The sequence below is a fragment of the Engystomops pustulosus genome, chromosome 4 (genome assembly GCF_040894005.1).
Source record: "Engystomops pustulosus chromosome 4, aEngPut4.maternal, whole genome shotgun sequence".
In the NCBI taxonomy this organism is placed as follows: domain Eukaryota; kingdom Metazoa; phylum Chordata; class Amphibia; order Anura; family Leptodactylidae; genus Engystomops; species Engystomops pustulosus.
The window spans coordinates 221,529,087-221,553,752 of record NC_092414.1 but is presented as its reverse complement, the minus strand read 5'-3'; the positions used below and the strand labels follow the sequence as shown (position 1 = coordinate 221,553,752).

Sequence of the window (24,666 nt, the reverse complement as noted above, 5' to 3'; positions counted from 1 at the left end):
TGTACAAATTGTCAGTGGATAAAATACCAAAATGGTCCACAAAGCTTGATCCCCAATCTCTCCTGAGTATAACAATCCCCCATATGTGGTGGTGACTGCTGTATGGGCACACGCCAGGGCAAGGAGGGGAAGCTGCGCCATTCAGAGCAGATTATGCATCGTCCCTTTATAACGGCTATACAATCTTTATTTTTTTGGCTTTTATTCAGCGACATGAGATGCACTTTACAAATCATTCATTTTATTTGAATATTGGCTATTGATGAGATTTTATTAACTCTTAAATGTATGTAGGGAAATAAAATCATAAATTCCATAAATTTTTTGGGGGCCGTACACCGTACCATAGAAATAACATATTGGGGGTCATTTACTAAGGGCTCGATTCACGTTTTCCCGACGTGTTGACCGAATAATTCCGATTTGCGCCGATTTCCCCTGAATTTCCCCAGGGATTTTGGTGCACGCGACCGGATTGTGGCGCATCGGCGCTGGCATGCACGCGACGGAAATCGGGGGGCGTGGCCGAACGAAAACCCGACGGATTCGGAAAAACCGTTGCATTTAAAAAAAAAATGTGGAATGCTTCCAGCACCTTGTTGAATCTATGCCACGAAGAATTGAGGCAGTTCTGAAGGCAAAAGGGGGTCCAACCCGTTACTAGCATGGTGTACCTAATAAAGTGGCCGGTGAGTGTATTTTTACAATTTTAATGAAGAAAACCTATTATAGACAAAATCTAATTTATTTTCGTATCGCCATATTTTCAGAGACATAACTTTTATATTTTTTAGTTGACAGAGCTGGTTTAGGACTTATTTTTTGAGTGTTCAGTTGTCATTTTTCAGTGGTACCATTTTGGAGCACATAACTTTTTTTTATCACTTTTTGGAACATTTTTGTGAATGGATTTTATGAAAAATGTACATTTTTGGTAAGTTTTTCAGGTTTTGTTTTTACAGTGTTACCAGGCGGGTCCAATAATGTTACTGATTTATTGTGCAGATTGTTACGGATGCGGCGATACCAAATATGTGAGTTTTTTTCATGATTTTGTGTTTTTTGTCCTTTATTAGGTATGTCGAGGGAATGTTGGTGTTTAGGGGACTTTCACTTTATTTAATTAATTATTTTTATTAAAAAATGTTTTTATAAAGCGTTTAATTTTTTTTTTTACTTTTACAGGTTGGCTCGAACAAGCGATGCTTGATTACTTGTTCAAGCTCTTATTCCTGTAACACAGTGTAATACAGAAGTATTACACTGTGTTATGTAACACACTGAGCAAGCACCGGCTCCGGAGAGGGATCGCGCAGGGGCTGCCATCGGAACCATGGACCCTCCCGTTAAGCGCCGTGGGGGGTCTGATCCAATACAGAAGACCCTTGCATGCCGCGGTCAGCGCGACCAGGGCGTATAAGGAGTCAACGCCGGTGTTAGCGGCGGTTGTCGGCTATAATATACAGCCGACACCAGCAGCTTCTGGCACCGGCACCGTTCGGCAGCCTGTGCCAGAAGCAGATCGTAGTACTAAATCCCAATGCGGCAAGTCCTTGCCATCTGTGACGTACTACTACATCCAATGTCGGTAAGGGATTAATATACCCTGAATTTGTCGGTATACTCGGATGTACTTTTAGCCCAGCTTATACATCTTCACGCCATACCTTGCCCTCTTATTGGGCAGGTACTGGGGGAATTGAAGTCTCCCTTAAAAATGTTCAAGGGAATTGTCTATGGCCACATGTTTCGTGGTGGTATATGCCTGGGCAAACTTGGCATTAAAATACTCTAATATGGGCCTTACTTTAAATAAACGATCATAACTGGGGTCACCTCTGGGTGGGCACTGTGTGTTGTCGGTGTAGTGCAAAAACTTATGGATGGCTTCAAAGCGCATCCTGCTCATTTAGTTGCAGAACATCGGGGGTGTGGTACAGAATGTTTGTGCTCCAGGGGTCCCTGATTGATGGCTTCTTTACAATCCCCACAAGAAGTATAAAGCCCCGATACTTCTGCATTTCTGCTTTCAGTGCCGGTCTACCTATGGGGTTGTGCATAAAATGAAGTGGGATTTTGGGCAATATGCTGTGCAGCGTAGAGATTGGTCTGGACTACAATTAAATTCAACAGCTCCTCATCAAAAAAAAACTTTAAAAAGGCCACAGCTCTGAGCCCTGCCTTGTCAAATTTACTTCCAGGTTGGGCCGAAAAGGCTGGGACCTGAGGGGCATAATTATCTGGGGCTACCCATGTGGGGTCAGTGGAAGCCCTAGACATTTCTCGCCTAGAAGTCCTAAGCAGTTCTCCCGCATAAACCCCACGACGTCTTCTTGGGGGTTCTTGCAGGTCACTGGAAGATGAGGAAGATGAGAGGGTGAAGGGGACATCATCCCCACTAGCTGACTCTGTGTCAGAGGCCAGCATGTTGTATGCCTCAAACATGGTGTATGTCTTCTGAAACATTGTATAAAGAAAAATGATATAAGGTGCATCAGAAAAACTACATGGGCAAGATACTGTGCAGCACTATTCACACAGCACACTGAAACATGCGTCCAGTGCATGCGGATTGTTGTACTCTCGCCTTCTTTTGGTTTGCAATTGGCCAGTCAGACTGGACTGTCCAATGGCATCAATTGGTCAGGCGGCTCAGTAGGAGGTTCTCCTGACTTCATTTCCCGAGTCCTATCGCTATGTCACCATGTCACGTGACTAAATGCTACATGCAATACACCGGGTGTGCTGGTGCCATAATAGTACGGCACAAAGCGCCAAAGGGTTGGTAAATGCCCACCACTTGATCATAGCAGAGACGCCCCTCTGATCCTGTCTTTATGCCCGAACATGGTGTCTTTGGTCCTGGGGTTGTCCAGTTTCAGTAAAGAAATGTTTTTGTAAAAAAAAGGTTCTACAATTTTCTAAAATACTTTCTGTGTACAATCCTTATGGTGCAGTAAAGATACAAAACATGTGCCCCCATCACCTGACATTCCTATGCACCCGGTCATGTAAAGCCTTCTTTATATCATTATTCTTGAGGCTGTATATGATGGGGTTGATCAGAGGAGTGAACACAGTATAAAGCAGTGAGAGGATCCTACTGATACTTAAGGTTTTCTCTCTTGTTGGGAAAACATAAACACCGAATAGAGTCCAGTAGAATATGGAGACCACAATGAGGTGGGAGCTACAGGTGGAGAAGGCTTTCTGTCTCCCGGTACTGGATGGGATCCTTAAGATGGTGATTATAATTTTGGTATAAGAAAATATAATTACTGTTAAAGGAATTAAAATTAAAATGACACAGAAAAAAGATATTTCCATTTGAACAATGTGTGGATCTGAACAGGAAAGTTCTAGTATAGGAATGAAGTCACAGAAGAAGTGGTCAATAATGTTTGGTCCACAAAAGTTTAGCGTCAATATTGTTATGATAAGTATAAAAACAATAGAAAAACCAGCCAACCAGGAGGTGACGGCCATTATCACACAACATTTACCGGTCATGATTGAGTTATACCGGAGGGGGTTACAGATGGCCACATATCTGTCAAAAGACATCGCTGTGAGGAGAAGACATTCACATGCTTCGGAAGAGCCAAAGAAATACAATTGAGCCATACAGTCACCAAACCCAATGGTTCCTCTCTGATGGAGTAGAACATGAAACATCTTGGGCACAATATCTGAGGTCAATAAGATGTCACTCATGGACAGTTGTGAGATGAAGAAGTACATGGGAGTGTGGAGGTTCCTGCTGGTGGGCACCAAAACGACGATCACGAAATTCATCAAAATTGTAAAACAGTAAACCACGAGAAGAAGAATAAACATCACAATTCTTATATTCTTCCCAGTTTGAAATCCTAACATGATGAATTCTGTGACAACCGTCATATTGATCTTCTCTGAGGCCATGTTCACAATGGAAGAACACTCATGAATATAATATAGGTGCCCGCAGAGATAGAGTCCTTTTCACATTTGGTTTTATCGTTTTTCTCTAGAAAAAAATGATAATAATGAAAACTGAACCTCAGTAATGAAAATACATCAGAGTCTTCTTTTCTAGATAGAAGTATAGCTAGGGGGCGAAAGAGGAGGTGGAGACACATCCCACCGAGGAGAGCTTGTCCTTGCCTCCTGGCAGCCTGGTTTACTTGAGCCACTACTTGCTCCAGTGCCTGGACAATGCATACTGAGTTGCCCACAAAGTCCAATAGTAACGATTACTATGTGGCCACCCTGCTAGATCCCTGCTGTAAAGATAATATAGCATCCTTGATTCAACCCCTACATTAATGGCTTACTTGTAGTAGGAGGACAAGGAGGTGGTTGGAAAGTCACCAAAGTAGCAGCGGCAACAACACAATCTTGGAAAGGAGGGTTAGCCTGGCCACAATATGGAACATCGTATTCACTTCTCTGCAATATCCACCAGCGCTACCATCGGACATAACTCTTAGTACCAGGGCCCAACTAGGGTCATCTAGAGTCAACTACCATTCCAAGAAGAATGTGACTCACATGGTGGATAAGTATTTGTTCCCCTCTCCATTGTGATGCATGGCGCACAGCTCCATAACACTGGGAAAGACAGGACATGTCCTATCTTTTTACCGTGTACGGAGCGGTATGGTGCCACATGTGTGCTTCACCGTACTATTCCGTACTACTCCGTACTGCTCTGTGCGCCTATTTCCGGCCTATGGGTAATGTATATACGGCTGCAAGCCTACTGGACTCTTCTTTTCTAGATAGAAGTATAGCTAGGGGGCGAAAGGGGAGGTAGAGACACATCCCACCAAGGAGAGCTTGTCCTTGCCTCCTGGCAGCCTGGTTTACTTGAGCCACTACTTGCTCTAGTGCCTGGACAATGAACACTGAGTTGCCCACAAAGTCCAATAGTAACGATTACTATGTGGCCACCCTGCTAGATCCCTGCTGTAAAAATAAAATAGCATCCTTGATTCAACCCCTGCATTAATGGCTTACTTGTAGTAGGAGGACAAGGAGGTGGTTGGAAAGTCACCAAAGTAGCAGCGGCAACAACACAATCTTGGAAGGGAGGGTTAGCCTGGCCACAATATGGAACATCGTATTCACTTCTCTGCAATATCCACCAGCGCTACCATCGGACATAACTCATAATACCAGGGCCCAACTAGGGTCATCTAGAGTCAATTACCATTCCAAGAAGAATGTGACTCACATGGTGGATAAGTATTTGTTCCCCTCTCCATTGTGATGCATGGCACACAGCTCCATAACACTGGGAAAGACAGGACATGTCCTATCTTTTTATCGTGTACGGAGCGGTATGGTGCCGCATGTGTGCTTCACCGTACTATTCCGTACTACTCCGTACTGCTCTGCGCGCCTATTTCCGGCCTATGGGTAATGTATATACGGCCGCAAGCCTACTGGACTCTTCTTTTCTAGATAGAAGTATAGCTAGGGGGCGAAAGGGGAGGTAGAGACACATCCCACCAAGGAGAGCTTGTCCTTGCCTCCAGGCAGCCTGGTTTACTTGAGCCACTACTTGCTCTAGTGCCTGGACAATGAACACTGAGTTGCCCACAAAGTCCAATAGTAACGATTACTTTGTGGCCACCCTGCTAGATCCCTGCTGTAAAGATAACATAGCATCCTTGATTCAACCCCTGCATTAATGGCTTACTTGTAGTAGGAGGACAAGGAGGTGGTTGGGAAGTCACCAAAGTAGCAGCGGCAACAACACAATCTTGGAAAGGAGGGTTAGCCTGGCCACAATATGGAACATCGTATTCACTTCTCTGCAATATCCACCAGCGCTACCATCGGACATAACTCATAATACCAGGGCCCAACTAGGGTCATCTAGAGTCAATTACCATTCCAAGAAGAATGTGACTCACATGGTGGATAAGTATCTGTTCCCCTCTCCATTGTGATGCATGGCGCAAGGCTCCATAACACTGGGAAAGACAGGACATGTCCTATCTTTTTACCGTGTACGGAGCAGTATGGTGCCGCATGTGTGCTTGACCGCACCACTCCGTACTGCTCCGCTCGCCCATTTCTGGCCTATGGGGAACGTATATACAGCCGCAAGCTTGTGGCCGTATATACGTTCCCCAACGGTCATGTGAAACCTTATACTACTAGATCCACCTCCAACTTCTCCTCCTCACACTGAACCTCTGCTGCTTGTACAAAATTATTTTGTTTTATTTAATTTTTTTATTTCTTTATTTTATTTTTGTATTTTATGTTATTATTATAGTTCTTTTGCAGAGCAATTGCCCTGTTTATTGATGCATATCCAAAATTATTGAACTGAATGTTATTCGTAAAAAAAAAATGACAAAATTACCACCATTTATATAACTGTAGACAATCAAAAATGTGATCCCCCCCAAAAAAAACAATCTCATTACATAAATTATTAACAAATCTGTATTAATTCATTAGGTAAAAATTTAAAAACATAAGAAACAGTAAAAAGCAGAGTTAAAAGCTGTGTGTCTCAATTTATGTGGCAATCATCAGCATGTGGTTGGTAAGATATCGCATATGATCTAATACACTGCAAGCCACACAAGTAATGGGCCAATATCACTGACAAAGTAAACTACAGTATAAATGCAGTAAAAACATATACAAACTAGCAGATATATATCAGTTATACCATACCATATGATGGACAACACAGCAAACAGCCCCGACATGTGTATTGGAATAGCGCCTCCTCTGGGGGAATATGTTAATTGACGAATAGACCAAAAATGTGCCTGGAGAACCATTGCATTTTGTATTGCAGAGAGAGGAAGGAGCGGTCTTTTTCCCATTGCGTTTTTTAGGGCAGTAAGAGGAAGGGCCAAGTGTTTCCCATAGCCACCAGTGCCACCACCTTGCTGGATTTGGGCTATAAAGATAAAATAATATCCTTGGTTCCACCACTGGAGCTCATGATATAGTGAGAGAATGCACTAGTGGTGGAGGCTGATACAATAATAATAATAATAATAATAATCATCTTTATTTATATAGCCCCATCAGATTATACAGCAGCACCCCGACATTCCTGGAATGTGAGCACCCACTGTTTTTGGAGGCGGTCACCAGCTTAATGATAAGGGCTTAGTGTTAGCCTTCTCTATTGGCTCACACTAGGCCCTGGTCCTAGTAATAGACTGCACTATTACTAAGGCGAGTTTTGCATTTAAAAAAAAAAAACATTTTTTTTTAAGGAAATATATTTTATTAAAATTAAAACTCTCCAACACAACATTGTCAGCCGTTTCATTTTTAAAACATTATCCAGGTCATGGATGTAATCAACCGAAACAGGTAAAGTCTACAGCATTGACACAAACACACTTAAATATATAAAAATATATAGAAAAACTAAATCCAGAGCAGCCCAACTGTGTATATGGGTGCAAGCCAACAGGGTCCTGGCCATCTGACTCCATACTATATAATCCAAAAAGAACGCAGCACTCCACAAATAAGTAAGTGAAAAAGTGGAAAAGTGGTTTTATTCATACCACATCGCAACGTTTCAGCCCCTATCGAAGCCTTGACAAAGGCTGAAACGTTGCGGTGCGGTATCAATAAATCCCCTTAAACTTTTTCACTAACTCATTGGGGGAGTGCTGCATTCTTTTTGGATTACATATTATATAACGTTACTAAGTCAAGTAGCACCAAAGCAATAGCAAAAAACTTTGTGGGTGCAAACCTGCAAAACTGGTCTTGACACACCAGGCAAATGTACTCCAAAAAAATGAGACTGCGCTCCAAATTTAATGTGGAAAATACGGAAAAATGTGGAAAAAAACGGAAGGCTTCTTTATTTACCCAAGTGTGACGTTTCAGACCCTGTTCAGTATCCTTTTCCTTTTCCAAGCCTGAAAAAGGATCCTGAACAGGGTCCGAAACGTTGCACTTGGGTAAATAAAGAAGCCTTCCGTTTTTTTTTTCACATTGAATTTGTAGTGCAGTCTCATTATATATATACATGAGGGGGGGGGGGGGGCAAGCCAAAATTTTACTATGGAGCCCTCTTATTCCTAGTTACGCCACATCTTCGAGGTGAAAGACATTTATTGTCCCTGCTGTAAAAATTACATCGAAACCGCCCTGATCCTTTTGTCCAGTATGGATGGTGATCAGGGTGCTCTGAGCCCGGGGCTGGCACCTGGGTAACACTATCTGTGTTCTGCTTGCTCTATCTATTTCTTACCACCTAGAAATAAAACACTTGCTATTCAGATGTAACAGGTAGGTGACACTCGTAAATAATATCACATAATACAATAAATTATACAGCTAATAATGTGACCAGTAGAGACTTACAAAGGAAACTGACATAATGTACAACAGATTTACTGTATAAGCTCCGGACTGTGTGACACATATTATAGGAGTATAGTTCTTACCGTACAGCACTGATAATACAGTAATCACTGTGTGACATTGCTACATACACTACAGTAATACTTACTGCTCTCCTTGTCTGCTCAGGGCTTCATCTCTCGGATCTCTCGCTTGTCAGGAGGAATCCTGAAGAAGCCTCCAGTATTAGGATGTTACATGTAAGACCCTATGTGGTACCAGCCACATAAATACTGGATCCAATACTGCTCCAGAGCCCCAGCGCTGCCCATATATATACACACATACATATATACACAGACTGATAGGTCTCATCACATCTCAGCAGCTTCTCTCATCTACATCTATTTCTAGACTTTTCTTCCCCAGACTCAGTGATGTCACTTCTGAAAAGTTCCCCAGGAAAAGTAACACTTTCTGTCTGATAAGTTTCATCCACATTCTGTAAGTTTTACTGTATGTATAATATATGTGTATACGGAATGGGTATAATATATGTGCAACATCCCCTACAGGGGCCTAGCCTATCTTTGTGGCCGGGAGGCAGATGGGGCCCAGAATACCGGAGTGGCTGGCGGTTGCGGCCTTGGGCTGTGGTCACGGTGCTTGGTATGGGGACCGGAGGGCTGTTCTACAGCCTAACAGGTCTCCAGCAGGTGGTGTGTGCAAGAAATAAGGAGGGAGAAGCTGATGTACTGGTTCTCCCTGGGGCGACCCCTAAGTGTCTGTAACATATGTCCCTGGGTAATGGATGGGGAGCCCGTGGTGGTAGACAGCCGTATCCAGGGATCAGACGGAGGCGACGTTGTGCAAATCAACTCACGGTTCTTTATTGAACAACATATAGCAGGCAACGGACCTAGATGGTCTCACAGCAGATTCTGGTACTGGAGTGGTCATGGAGAGGGGTCCTCAGGAATAAAGCACCAGCCTGGTAGTAGATGCATGCTGGGAAAATGGAGATAGAGCTGTGTCCAAACTGTGGAAGCTGCAGCTCTGGATTAGAGTCTCCTGACTCTGATCCTGGGATTGGGTTCTGTGTCAGCACTGAAGGTGGACTGTGCACTGTCTCTCTCTTCACTCTGTCCATGTGCTAAGAGCAGACCTTGTGGTAAGAGACCCGAGCACCCACTGCACAGGGTTTTTTTTACTCCCCCTGGTCAGGTGGTAGCATCTCTTCAATCGGACTACAGTTTACAATACAGCCACATAATTGGATTACATCTTACACCCATTTAACTATTGCCTGTTCAGGCAGAATCTACAGCTGCTATTACACAATGACCAGGTTCTAGAACCTTCATAGAGGGTTTGCAACTCCCCCTAACAGCTACTGCCCTGGAGAGGGTGCTCTTCGCAACTACCAGACTACCTATGTATTGGCAGGAGTGTTGCATTTGTCTATACTGTATGTGTATAATATATGTCTATAGTGTATAGTGAATTGCTCTGGTAGATGCCTTGTAGCAGTGCAGGAAGCAGGGACACGCAGAGTAAAGTCAAGTCCAAATGAAGGGTTTTATTCACACTTGTCAAAACACAAATAAAGCCTTGGCTTAGTCACATACAAAATAAACCCTGCATGGCCGGGCACTGCCTAATACAGCAACAGCCCCTAACTCTACATGTACAAGGCTGCCAGGCACATGGTATTGGCCAGCAGAGTATCAGGAGGCACTCAGTTATCTTTGCTGTGCTCTTACGAATCCTGTGACCTGCACCTGTGGGCTATAACCCCTTATCACCGACACTAGTTTTCAGCTCAATGACCAGACTCGATTTTTCAAATCTGACATGTCTCACGATAATTGGTTATAACTTCGGAACGCTTTAACATATCCCGGTGATTTTGAGAATGTTTTCTCGTGACACATTGTACTTCATGTTAGTTATAAAATTTAAGTGATACGTTTTGCGTTTCGTTCTGAAAAAAAGTGAAAATTTGGCAAAAGTTTGTAAAAATTCTTCATTTTCCAAGTTTGAAATGTTCTGGTTTCCAGACAGGAAGTAAAACTACCCAAAAAGTTTGATAATTAACATTTACAGAATATCTGCTTTATGTTGGGATGATATTTTATGCTTCCGGTCATTTTTCTAGGATGTTATGAGGTGCAGAACTTTAGGTGCCATTTTTCTTATTTTCATGAAAATTGCCATAACTCACATTTTGAGGGACAACTCGGCTTCCAAGTGACTTTGAGAGGCCTAAATAATAGTAAAACCTCATAAATTACCCCACTATAGAAACTTCACCCCTCAACGTATGTAAAACAACTTCTATTAAGTCCATTAACCCTTTAAGTGTTTCACATGGGTTAAAAAATATGGACCTGCGATTTAGAAACTATGGAATTTTTTTGGAAATACATTCATTTAGGCCAAAACTGACATTTTCAGAATAAATTAAATGATGAAACGCACTGCAACGCTTGATGCCCAATTCCTCCCGAGTGTAGCGATACCCCATATGTGGTGGTAAACTGCTGTACGGGCGCACGGCAGAGTATAGAATGAATGGAGGCGCCGTCCACAGCAGATTTGTATTGTCACATTGTACGACCTATAAATTTTTATTTTTTTTGGTAATGCGATCATATGAGGGCTTATTTTTTATGGGATGAGATACAATGTATAAATAATTTATTTTGGGAGTCTAAAGCTTATTCATGAGATTTTATTAACTATTTCAAGGGGGACACCAACAAAATCATCAATTTTTATTTTGGATTGTGAGCATTCCCCCCCCCCCCGCTCACCGTAACGTAAAAATAATATTTTATCTTTATTCTCTGGTTCACTACGATTGCGGTGATACCTCATTTATATAGTTTTTCTTATTTTGCTCAATTTTCCTGAGCAAAACCAATATTGGAGAAAATCGCATTGTTTTTACTATTGACAACTTTTCAGGGCCATAACTTCTGTATTTTTCTGTTGTCAGATCTGGTTGAGGGCTTATTTTTTGCGAAAACAGTTGTTCTTTTCAGTCGTATCATATTAGGTACCGTAACTTTTTTTGATCACTTTTTAGAACATTTTTTGTGATGGTGTTTGATGAAAAATTGTATATTATGGGAAGTTTTTCGAGTTTTTTTTTTACGTAGTTCACCGAGCGGGTTCAATATTGATTTAGATTTATTGTACAGATTAATACGGACGCGGTGATACCAAATATGTACGTGTTTTGTGTTTTATATACTTTATTTGCATTTTATGTGTTACTGGGGAGATTATGGGACTTTTATTTTATTTATTTATTTAATTATATTATAAAAAGATTTAATTTTTTTTTTTTTACTTTTTTACATTTTCTACTTCTTGGCTTGAATAAGCGATCATCCGATCGCTTATTCAAGCCTTTACACTGCAATACACTTGTATTGCAGTGTATAGTGAAAGTAACTGAGCATGCTGCGCATGCTCAGTTACTTACAGCCGGGTCCTGCCAGGAAGGCAGGACCCGGTGAGAAGAGGAGCCGACAGCCCCGGGTCACTCGTCGGAACCCGGGGCAGCGGCAGGAGGGATCGGATCCCCCGGTAAGCACACCGGGGGGGTCCGATCCACGGGGGACACACTTGCACGCCGCGGTCATGCTTGACCGCGGCGTGCAAGGGGTTAAACACCCGGGATCGGAGTTTTTCCGATCCCGGGTGTTAGTGCCGGGTCTGGGCTGTGATATCACAGCCCGACACCGGCACCAGCGAGACCCGGTGTCCCGAAAACTTCTTCTGACGCGCCGCCGTAGAAAGGCGTCGCATCAGAAGAAGTACCCTTAATGACCGCCGTAAAAACCCGATAGGGCGGTCATTAAGGGTATAAAGAAACCCAGGACCGAAGCCTGGATGGAGTCCCAATACCAGCCTACCCCTCCTCCATAATAAGCAGGCCCAGTACGGACATTACAGAGGTGTCTATGCTAGCGAGGCCAACATAGACCAAACTCACTACTCCTGCTTAACACACGTCTGCATTAACTCTTGGGTTACTGCAGACAAATCCAGGGCTTTTACCATGTAACTTTTATCTGCCTATAGGACAGATAGCAGTTCTCCCACACGGCACCTCTCACTTTCTCACTATGTCTATACTGTATGTGTATAATATATGTGTATACTGTATGTGTATAATATATGTGTATAATATATGTGTATAATATATGTGTATACTGTATGTGTATAATATATGTGTATAATGTATGTGTATAATATATGTGTATAATATATGTGTATAATGTATGTGTATAATATATATGTATAATATATGTGTATAATGTATGTGTATAATGTATGTGTATAATATATGTGTATACTGTATGTGTATAATATATATGTATAATGTATGTGTATAATATATGTGTATAATGTATGTGTATAATGTATGTGTATAATGTATGTGTATACTGTATGTGTATAATGTATGTGTATAATGTATGTGTATACTGTATGTGTATAATGTATGTGTATAATGTATGTGTATAATATATGTGTATAATATATGTGTATACTGTATGTGTATAATATATGTATATACTGTATGTGTATAATGTATGTGTATAATATATGTATATACTGTATGTGTATAATATATGTGTATACTGTATGTGTATAATATATGTGTATACTGTATGTGTATAATGTATGTGTATAATGTATGTGTATAATGTATGTGTATAATGTATGTGTATAATATATGTGTATAATGTATGTGTATAATATATGTGTATAATGTATGTGTATAATATATGTGTATAATGTATGTGTATAATATATGTGTATACTGTATGTGTATAATATATGTGTATAATATATGTGTATAATGTATGTGTATAATGTATGTGTATAATATATGTGTATAATGTATGTGTATAATATATGTGTATAATGTATGTGTATAATATATGTGTATAATGTATGTGTATAATGTATGTGTATAATATATGTATATACTGTATGTGTATAATATATGTGTATAATGTATGTGTATAATGTATGTGTATAATATATGTGTATAATATATGTGTATAATGTATGTGTATAATGTATGTGTATAATATATGTGTATAATATATGTGTATACTGTATGTGTATAATATATGTGTATAATATATGTGTATAATATATGTGTATAATATATGTGTATAATGTATCTGTATAATATATGTGTATAATATATGTGTATAATGTATGTGTATAATGTATCTGTATAATATATGTGTATAATATATGTATATACTGTATGTGTATAATATATGTGTATAATATATGTGTATAATGTATGTGTATAATGTATGTGTATAATATATGTGTATAATGTATGTGTATAATATATGTGTATAATGTATGTGTATAATGTATGTGTATAATATATGTGTATACTGTATGTGTATAATATATGTGTATAATATATGTGTATACTGTATGTGTATAATATATGTGTATACTGTATGTGTATAATATATGTGTATAATGTATCTGTATAATATATGTGTATAATATATGTGTATAATGTATCTGTATAATATATGTGTATAATGTATCTGTATAATGTATGTGTATAATATATGTATATACTGTATGTGTATAATGTATGTGTATAATGTATGTGTATAATGTATGTGTATAATGTATGTGTATAATATATGTGTATAATGTATGTGTATAATATATGTGTATAATGTATGTGTATAATATATGTGTATAATGTATGTGTATAATATATGTGTATACTGTATGTGTATAATATATGTGTATAATATATGTGTATAATGTATGTGTATAATGTATGTGTATAATATATGTGTATAATGTATGTGTATAATATATGTGTATAATGTATGTGTATAATATATGTGTATAATGTATGTGTATAATGTATGTGTATAATATATGTATATACTGTATGTGTATAATATATGTGTATAATGTATGTGTATAATGTATGTGTATAATATATGTGTATAATATATGTGTATAATGTATGTGTATAATGTATGTGTATAATATATGTGTATAATATATGTGTATACTGTATGTGTATAATATATGTGTATAATATATGTGTATAATATATGTGTATAATATATGTGTATAATGTATCTGTATAATATATGTGTATAATATATGTGTATAATGTATGTGTATAATGTATCTGTATAATATATGTGTATAATATATGTATATACTGTATGTGTATAATATATGTGTATAATATATGTGTATAATGTATGTGTATAATGTATGTGTATAATATATGTGTATAATGTATGTGTATAATATATGTGTATAATGTATGTGTATAATGTATGTGTATAATATATGTGTATACTGTATGTGTATAATATATGTGTATAATATATGTGTATACTGTATGTGTATAATATATGTGTATACTGTATGTGTATAATATATGTGTATAATGTATCTGTATAATATATGTGTATAATATATGTGTATAATGTATCTGTATAATATATGTGTATCATATATGTGTATACTGTATGTGTATAATGTATCTGTATAATATATGTGTATAATATATGTGTATAATGTATCTGTATAATATATGTGTATAATATATGTGTATAATGTATGTGTATAATATATGTGTATAATATATGTATATACTGTATGTGTATACTGTATGTGTATACTGTATGTGTATAATATATGTGTATAATATATGTGTATAATATATGTGTATAATGTATGTGTATACTGTATGTGTATAATATATGTGTATAATGTATGTGTATAATATATTTGTATACTGTATGTGTATAATGTATGTGTATAATGTATGTGTATAATATATGTGTATAATATATTTGTATAATATATGTGTATAATATATGTGTATAATATATGTGTATAATGTATGTGTATAATGTATGTGTATAATATATGTGTATAATATATGTGTATAATATATGTGTATAATATATTTGTATACTGTATGTCTCTTCCTGTGGCTTCCTTACACTCACTGCAGACTTGCAGTGCTGGTCGTTTACCACTGCTGCAAAACTGTACGGCAGAAGGACTTACTAATGGGATGGATAGTGAGGAGGACAGTGGAGTGTATGACCTATAGGACACGTTCTCAGTGTTGCTACAATGCACTAAGAATAACATGATGACCTATGGATTCAGTGGGGGAAGTTGATCATGTGCCAGTGTACGATGAAGGTCCCACGACTCCAGCGCTGGACGGAGCCACCCGAAGCATCTTCAGCCTGAGCGGCTCTGTCCCATCCAAATCTATGCTAGGCCTTACCTGATGTAGATTTAGACTTGTAAGCAGCCATCGTTTAGCTTGAATGGTCGCTGTAATGAGTGCACGTTCCTGTCGTGCGCCAGCCGCGCCCCCATTATGCCCCTCCATGCCCTCTTGGTTGCAGCTGGCATCAAGAAGATAATAATCACAATACCAGGCAGTTTACAAGACGTTGTGATTATTTCATGGTTTGTACAACAGAAAAGGTTTGCAATACTTGATAAATTTCCCCCAGGGGGCTCATTGGTGACCAGACCACCGATAAACATGCAGTTACTGACACGGTTACTTACTGATGCTAGGTTTTATTTTCCAGTGCCTGATTTTAGTGATGTTTTGGACTGTGATTGTATGTTGTGGCCTGTGGCCCTCAATGTATTTTGCAAATTCACTATTTATGCGTTATGTATCTTTTCAGGCACAAAAATCCTTTCTTGCTCTTTCTGCGTCACATGTGCCAGATATATTGGGGCAGATTTACTTACCCGGTCCATTCGCGATCCAGCGACGCGTTCTCTGCACAGGATTTGGGTCCGGCCGGGATTTATGAAGGTAGTTCCTCCACCGAGATGAAAATCATCTGAACGCGCCGGAATGCACCGAGCTGGACCAGGTGAAGGTAAGCGCTTCCCAAGCGACACTTTTTCGGGTTTTAAATGCGGCGGTTTTTCCGAATACGTCGGGTTTTCGTTCGGCCACGCCCCCCGATTTCCATCGCGCACATGCCGGCACCGATGCGCCACAATCAGATCGTGTGCGCCAAAATCCCGGGGCAATTCAGGTACAATCGGCGCAAATCGGAAATATTCGGGTAACACGTCTGGAAAACGCGAATCGGGCCCTTAGTAAATGACCCCCATTATGCGCAATAAAAACCTGAGTTTTCTGACGCACTAACATTTTTTTTATTGCTCTATTTTGGTTTATCTTTTCAATCGTGACCCTTTTCCTGCATTTCTCGTTTTCCACAATTTTTGGCACATAATACAGTAATGGCTGCGCAGTTTATGTTACAAAATGTATCGACTTCCAATGTCTTTAAGTTGTAGGAGAAGTTTGGCCAACTAATCCTGCAATCTGTGTAGTTTCATAGGAAGTTTCCTTTAAGAACATATTCTTTGCCCTTAAACATGATGGGCCCTATATACATAGGGAGTCCCCCAGAGAGAACTGTAGCGGCATCTCCCTCCTTTACTTGCAAACCATTAATCGAAAACATTTTTGGCGTGGACGAGGCCTGTGACCCAGTCAAGTGCTAGGCCGTTCTCAAGCCAGCCACTAAAGTACAGGGGAATCCACCTGCCCCCAAGCCCCAAAATGTCAGGCCCCAGTGGGGGGTGTTGAAATAAGACCAACAAAAAGCAAGTCTACCCACTTCTAAACCACTTTATGAATGTTATTTGCCATTTCTGATGCTCATGTGTTCTTTTTATAGGCCAAATACGAGGACATGGGCCACAATATAAATCACAGTACAAACCGATGCACCAAAAGACAACACCTAGCACAAAAAATAAGTAATGTGCCCCTCTGTCTTTATTCTGTGGTGTTGTGCTCCTATTGGTGGTATTCATTTTGATTCCAAGCAAGTAAAGGTCTAGCAAAAGGTCCCACTGGACTATCGTGGAATTCCGTGGCCACTGTCCCTGTGCTCCCATGATCAGAGGCAAATACACGGCTGCAGCACACAACCGGGCTCCCTCCTCTCCAGAGTCAGAGATACATCCATTCAGAAGTTTAGCACCTCAAATGCTGAGGTCAAAAGAAGGAAAGGCATCTGGACGGTTTGTATAGTTGGTGCCCCGCGCTTATTCAAGTTGATCATTGCCGTGAGCTTCAAAATGGCGTATAATTCTGCCACGGTCTCAGACTTTTCGTACTAAACAACCAACGCTGACGTATAATAATAATAAATAATACCTGTAGAGGGTGAATGAATACTACATTTTATTTTATTTCAACCATGAGTCTATACGTTTTTGCCATACATACATTGCCTACATAATATTCCCATTCTGTAATAAAATCCCACCACTGTATGATGACTGTTTGATACCACCGCATGACCACTGAATTATCCTTCTGTAATACAGCACCACATAGTGACCGAATTATAACAATATTATAATGAATAATATCATTGTCTAGGGCCGGAATATTTATCGTTAGGTTGAATTACACAATTATTACCAGAAAACCATGTTCATTGATAGCGATGAGCAAAACAGAACCTCCAAATTCGGGTCTGTTTTGACAAAAGTCAGGATCAGCGCCAACAAGTCCAAATATCAAATGTTTAAGCTTTGGGTTGGGTGTTTGTGAAAATGTGGCAAAGTTGGTTGATTAACTGTAGAGCAGCCACTCTTTTCAGGGCCATGACGCTGCTGCTGATGGAACGGGTGCATCGAGGAGAGGAGGTATTCCGTCTATGCCTGCTACAACTCCCTCCAATGCGAGCCGTTGCCAGGGGGTGCAGTGTATACTAGTAGGTCCCAATAGGCCACAGAAAGTTGAGGCATTGGTCAATTACACGTCAGAAAGCGCCTCAAATTCCAAGGTCACTTGTCGCCTCTAAAGGGAGGATGTGACCCCACCACCATTAGCAACAGCATTGCCGTCACCATCATCCATTAATCTTTTTGTCATGAAGCTTTCAGGGTGTTGTTGAACTCCATGGAAGCCAATGGGGGACACGGAACACTTCTATTGCATTCTTTTTCTTTTTTTGTGTGTGACTTTTCCCAGTTTGCTACTTTTTAGGTGCAGAATAAAGCAGCGTACCAGCATTAGATGCTTCCAGGATGTAATGCAATGGCCATATTTATATTTGTAGCCCAGATGTTTGTTCAACTTGTGCGACTTTTGGGCTCTGAAATTGTCCCATTCTTGCACCTAATAAGTCCCAAAACAGAGCATAGACCCAGACTTACTTTTGCAGCTACTATTTAGGACTAAAAAGTCACACCGAAACAAAAAGTTGCAAAAATGAGACTAAACAGGCAATGTGTTTATGTACTGCAAGCTGCATGTAATCCGGGTTTTCAAAGGTCCTGAATGTTATAATTGTTTTTTTCAGCAAAATCACTCGGTTCAGGTGTCAAACAAGATTTGTTTCTGCATTAGTGTAGCAACAGCATTCACAATGTATGTTTGGTTCATAATTCATGAAATCAAATGGTAGATTTCCTTTACGATGCATTGCAATGATTAAGTTTTCCATCTGTACATGTGCCCCAATATGGATTTACCTGAATCCCCTGGATTGGACTCTCTGCCTTAGGGATAAACCATGGCTCCATTGGAGGGAGAGTGTCTAGCAAGGATTCGCATACATGAGGAGCAACATTAATTGGGAGCCACAATGTAGCTTAGCCTGGCTCGGAGACTCTCTGCACCCTGTGGCACATGCTTGGGTGGAAGAGTCCCGGACCAGCACAAGGAGCAGCGGCAGGTGGGAGCTACCATAGACCTCTGTGTTATCTGCCTGTAGGTACTCTCCACTCTCCGGGTTATTGCTGGACCTGTGATCCTCTTCAGCAGGGGGCAGATGAACACCAGGAGGACTAGGAAGATGTCTTCTTCTTGCGGAATTAATATGGGAGAAATGTGAGCTGATTTCAGATTCAGAAAGCCATCCTCCCACTCCAGGACTCATAAGTATCGATAACCTTTTTCACCTTCTCTTTGCTAATAAGCTACAGTTATTGAGATAGTGGGCCAGATTTATCAAGCTGTCTGAAAGTCAGAATACTTCTAGTTTCCCATGGCAACCAATCACAGCTCCCCTTTAAAATATTCATGAGCACTGCTAAAATGAAAGCTGAGCTGTGATTGGTTGCCATGGGCAACTAGAAATATTCTGAGTTTCAGACACTTGATAAATCTGCCCCATTGAGTTCTGTGATATTGCTGGCAGAGAATGCTGTGAGTTTGCAGAGGCAAATGGCAGATACGAGACTCTGTGATGTTTTTAGTGGCTTAATATCTTTGATCAATAGTTTGTCGCACATCCTCTGTCAGGTTATGTCACAGGGCAGACTACACTGGGGAGCTTTACAATTTATCACCTAAAACCTTGCCCAACTATCCATCTTTGGGGCATATTTGGGGCACGAGAGCCAGTGTATGATTACCCCGCCACTGCTTTTTCGCAGCAGCATACATCGGGGCAGGTGTCTGCACAGCATTTATTCTACACCAGGCCATATGAAGAGTCGCCGACAGCAGCAAGTGTGCCGACACAGGGACAGTAACACCCATGCCGGCCCCCTCTCACGCCCCCTTCACGTCCCACAGGAATGAATGTGGCGGAGAGGGCAAAATAATTGCAAGTGCTAGCAATAAGCCGTGGCCTTGATAAATATGTCCCTTTATGTTAAATGTTTCTTTTGTTGCACCAGAACCAATTCGATCCTTCCCAAAAATAGCGCTGCCACTACCTATACCTTACTTGTTAACCTATTTAATTAAGAATGCAATAGAGGCCCATCTACATATATTCCTCAAAATTGTATTACCGTATTTTTCGGACTATAAGGCGCACAAAAAATCCTTTGATTTTCTCAAAAACCAAACCAAAGGTGTGCCTTATAGTCCCGTGCACCTTATATATGAACTGTACTTACAGACAACAGGTTCCTTGAGCTGGGCACAGGTCTGCCACCGGCTGGTCATTCATCCTTATAATCAGGTGCACCTTATAGTCCGGTGCGCCTTATATATGAACCTAGACATTTTAGTAGGAATTTATTGATGGTGCGCCTTATACTCCGGTGCGCCTTATACTCCGGTGCGCCTTATAGTCCGAAAAATACTGTAACCCAAAATACAGATAAACCAATTAGCTGTACAATTCCTTGAACATAATACCAGTAGCAGTATCCATTTATTATTATCCCAAGTTCTTTATGACTACAAGTAGAGACTTTTTAAGTTTTAAAGATTTACAACACAGATCTGCAGTGCAGACATAAAAAATCCAGTCGTTAGACAAGCAGATAAATAAAATAATATGAATAATAGACGTGTGATACAGATACAGAAACAGCTATAAAATAAAAGGGTAAAACAAATAACCTTACTAATAGAACCTACCCGCAGAGGATTATCAAGTAGCCTTTCCAGGTGGCAAGGAATCCCCAAGAACGGACACAATGGTTTCTATGCCTTTACAATTTTAGCCCAGTGGGTTTTGGTCCTGCCCCCTGGCTTCTGATGTCATTAAAAAGGGGGCAGTTTGCACGCTAATGTGGCTGATCCCTCCTCTCAGTGAAGAAAATTTTTGCAATTGTTTTTTTTTAATAAAGCTTCAAAACTATTAATATCAAAATGTTATAATTACCACCAAACAACCGGAGATGTTTTATGTTGATGTTATATGACCTCAGGACATGTTCCCAGACGTTGGGGTTGGTCTTCTTTATAATATTGTTTAACAGGTGAAAAGTTTTTTTGCTGAGTAAAAAAAAATCTACGGCAGGAATCTCCTTAACTACCGACTGGGTTATGTAATGGCAGAGGGCAGAATGCTTTGGCTCACACGCCTGAATGATGCCTGCACCACTGGTTTTGGCAAAGCCATGGGGAAATGGCAGCAGCCATGCTTATACTTATCTGTGGAGGGCAAAAGACCACACACTGCTGGGAAGCTGTGGACTGGCATCCAGGAGCAGATAGAAGAGCGGTTGCTCCCACTGAACCTCAAATTAGACAGGGTCATGTGCTACAACCACCGAAACCTTACTGCAGCTTTTGGCTGAGCAAAGTTGATGCACATCCCATGCATTGCACACTTGCCGATCGTTGTGGTGCAAACAATCCAGGCAAACTACACAGACCCACTAGAGCTGCGGCATAAAGAGTGTGTCACGTGTGCATATTTTCAGTATTCACATCCTGTTACTTGCCCTTGGCCTGAAGCCCACTGCCTCATAGGTCATGTACCAACTCAGTGGTATTCAATTTTGCATATGATGGAAAGGGTCAGCAGTCGAAGTAGTGGCCAACAGCACTTCACCACCAACTGGGCCACAATGAGGGACATTCGTTCGGTGGTGCACTGCTTCCATTATGCCACCAATATAGTCAACACTAATAACACCAACATCAGGGCCACCGTCCTCATCTTCTGCCTGCTCTGCAAACCTCTTGGCCATGACAGAGAATATAATGGTGGTACCGGAGGAAAACGTGTCAGTCTAATCATACATGGCTCAAAGGGTGGATTGCTGGACCAAAAATGGTCAAATACTGCACCGTCCAGTCAGGGAATACTTTAGTAGCAGAAGGATAAGGAGTAGGAGGAGGAGGAGTTTTCCTCCTTACCTAGAGAAACTCACAGGCATCACTAGAGCTTGGTTGGCGGATGTAGATAAGAAGACACTAATCAGTGTCTCCTTGCCTCTGGGCAGCCTGACCCACATGAGCCACTATATGCTCCAGCGCCTGCACACTAACATCCAAGTTGTCCACATACATAACAGTGATGAATACTGGGTGGCCACCCTGCTGGATCCATGATCCAAGGATAGCATTGCAGCTTTTATTCCACCACTTAGGTCTAAGAGAGTAAGTGTAAGAAAAATGAATGAGTACGAGTGCACTTTGTTGCAGGCTCTACTGCTCCTCAACTTCCACCATCGGAAGTGACACATACTCACAGGAGGAGTACGCTCAACAAGCTCTCACTGCTCAGAGTCATAGCTGCAAAAAGATAGAGCCTGCTTTATCTTTGGCCGTATCGATGGCCGTGCGGCTTCTATTTTCTATAGAGAGGGGCGGGGCGAGCAGATTGAGCAAATCTACCAAATTTGATGCCAATCAAATGTTAAAAAAATCTTCATTTCACTGACTCACTGAATTTATATATAATAAACATAACAAATGCAATTGATTATAAACTTCACAGAGAAATAGGACACACCCATTTTTCTTAGCAAAATTTGAAAATGATCAGACCAGTGAATTTGCTACCAAAAATTGTTCTTAAGCCACAAAAAATTGCGCCAAAACAGATCAAACTTTTGTTCAATTCTTTAAGAAATGTGACCCCTTGATCATAGCAGAGACGCCCCTCTGTGCATTGACGTGGTGTCACCATTATTGGGGTTGTCCAGTTTTGGTTAATACATGTTTTAGTTTAGAAAAGTTATACAAGTCTTATGGAGGAGGAAAAAGGCAAAACTTGTGCCCCCATCACCTGACATTCCTATGCACACGGTCATGTAAAGCCTTCTTTATATCATTATTCTTGAGGCTGTAGATGATGGGGTTGATCAGAGGAGTGAACACAGTATAGAGCAGGGACAGGATCTTACTGATACTTAAGGTTTTCTCTGTTGTTGGCAAAACATAAACACCAAATATTGTCCCGTAGAATATGGAGACCACAATGAGGTGGGAGCTACAGGTGGAGAACGCTTTCTGTCTCCCGGTGCTCGATGGGATCCTTAAGATGGTGGCTATAATTTTGGTATATGAAAATATAATTAATATTAAAGGAATTACAATTATAATTATACCAAAAAGAGAGGCCTCCATTCGAACAATGTATGGATCTGAACAGGAAAGTTCTAGTATAGGAATGAAGTCACAGAAGAAGTGGTCAATAATGTTTGGTCCACAAAAGTTTAACATCAATGTTGATAAGGTGATGATAAAAAAAGTGCAAAAACCACCCAACCAGGCGCCGACAATCAATATCACACAACATCTACGAGTCATGATTGATGTGTATCGGAGAGGATTACAGATGGCCACATATCTGTCAAGAGACATCACTGCCAGGAGAAGACATTCAAATGATTCTAGAGAAGCAAAGAAATACAATTGAGTCATACAGTCGCTAAACGCTATGGTTCCTCTCTGATGGAGTAGAAAATGAAGCATCTTGGGGACAATAACTGAGGTCAATAAGATGTCAGTGGTGGACAGTTGTGAGATGAAGAAGTACATGGGAGTGTGGAGGTTCCTGCTGGTGGACACCAGGATAATAATCAAGAAATTCATCAAAATTGTAAAGCAGTAAATCAAAAGAAGGAGAATAAACATTACAATTCTTACATTGTGATTGGCTTCAAATCCTAATATGATGAATTCTGTGACAACCGTCGTATTGGTCTTCTCTAAGGTCATGTTCACTATCAAAGAACATACACGTTGTTATAGGTCCCTGAAGAGATAGAGTCATGTTCACATATGGGTTTTTGTCTCCATCTTAACTGCAGAGAAGAACATTCAAAAATGTAATAATGCAACTTGAGTATTGAAAATCCTAGGAGGACATCAGAATCTTCTTTGCTAGATACTTAGTGTAACACCACTCCATGCCTGTGGGTACAGGAGTAGGAGTCTGCTTTACCCTCCCGTCGATTTTCTGGCTTCTGCTTGCCATCTGGCCCATCTAACCTTCTGGTGGACACCTACTCCTGGATCAATAAGAGGGAAACGTGCTAAGTTTTTAGGCCAGTAGAACCTGTGTAACATTTTAAATCATTGTAAACCCAGTGTTCAAAGGCACCCAGCCCCACCAGGACATGTCCAAGCATTGGGTTTCTACTTTGCGGTTCCATGTTTCAGCTATATTCAAAGGCTCGGTATGTTTGTCCAAAGTCCAAACAAACGCTCTGACCAGCTTTAGTTTTGCATCCAGCACATTTTTGCCGATTTCTTGGAGATAGAGTGAAAGTTTTTGTGAAAGGGATTGTCTGTTTTTGGTCATTTTTCTAAATGGACTCAAGTAGTGTAAAAATAATATAGAAGTAAAACTTATCTCTGTCCTCACCTCTGATCGAGAAGGGTAGTCGCTGGAAGTCTCTGCTGAATACTCCCCACCCACTACCGCCTCATACCGGCCACATCCGCAGGCTACAGTGGGTATGCTCTGCGGGCCGCTGCATGAGAAAAGAGGTCGGTATTGAGAGGAGCCGCAGAACTGAACTAAAGGTTATGACAAAGTCTTATTTCTATGTAGTTTTTACAGGATATACTAAAAATGGAAAATGGGCACA

General features: G+C 40.4%; 2 protein-coding genes across 2 annotated transcripts; both read right to left on the bottom strand.

Annotated features, from left to right (window-relative positions):
* Window positions 1-2,982: 2,982 nt before the first annotated feature.
* On the bottom strand, window positions 2,983-3,921 carry LOC140128708 (olfactory receptor 10A7-like). Its single transcript, XM_072150405.1, has one exon. The coding sequence runs from the start codon at window positions 3,919-3,921 to the stop codon at window positions 2,983-2,985; it is 939 nt and encodes a 312-aa protein (XP_072006506.1).
* An 18,931-nt stretch (window positions 3,922-22,852) lies between these two features.
* On the bottom strand, window positions 22,853-23,791 carry LOC140128707 (olfactory receptor 10A7-like). Its single transcript, XM_072150404.1, has one exon. The coding sequence runs from the start codon at window positions 23,789-23,791 to the stop codon at window positions 22,853-22,855; it is 939 nt and encodes a 312-aa protein (XP_072006505.1).
* Between the last annotated feature and the right edge of the window lie 875 nt (window positions 23,792-24,666).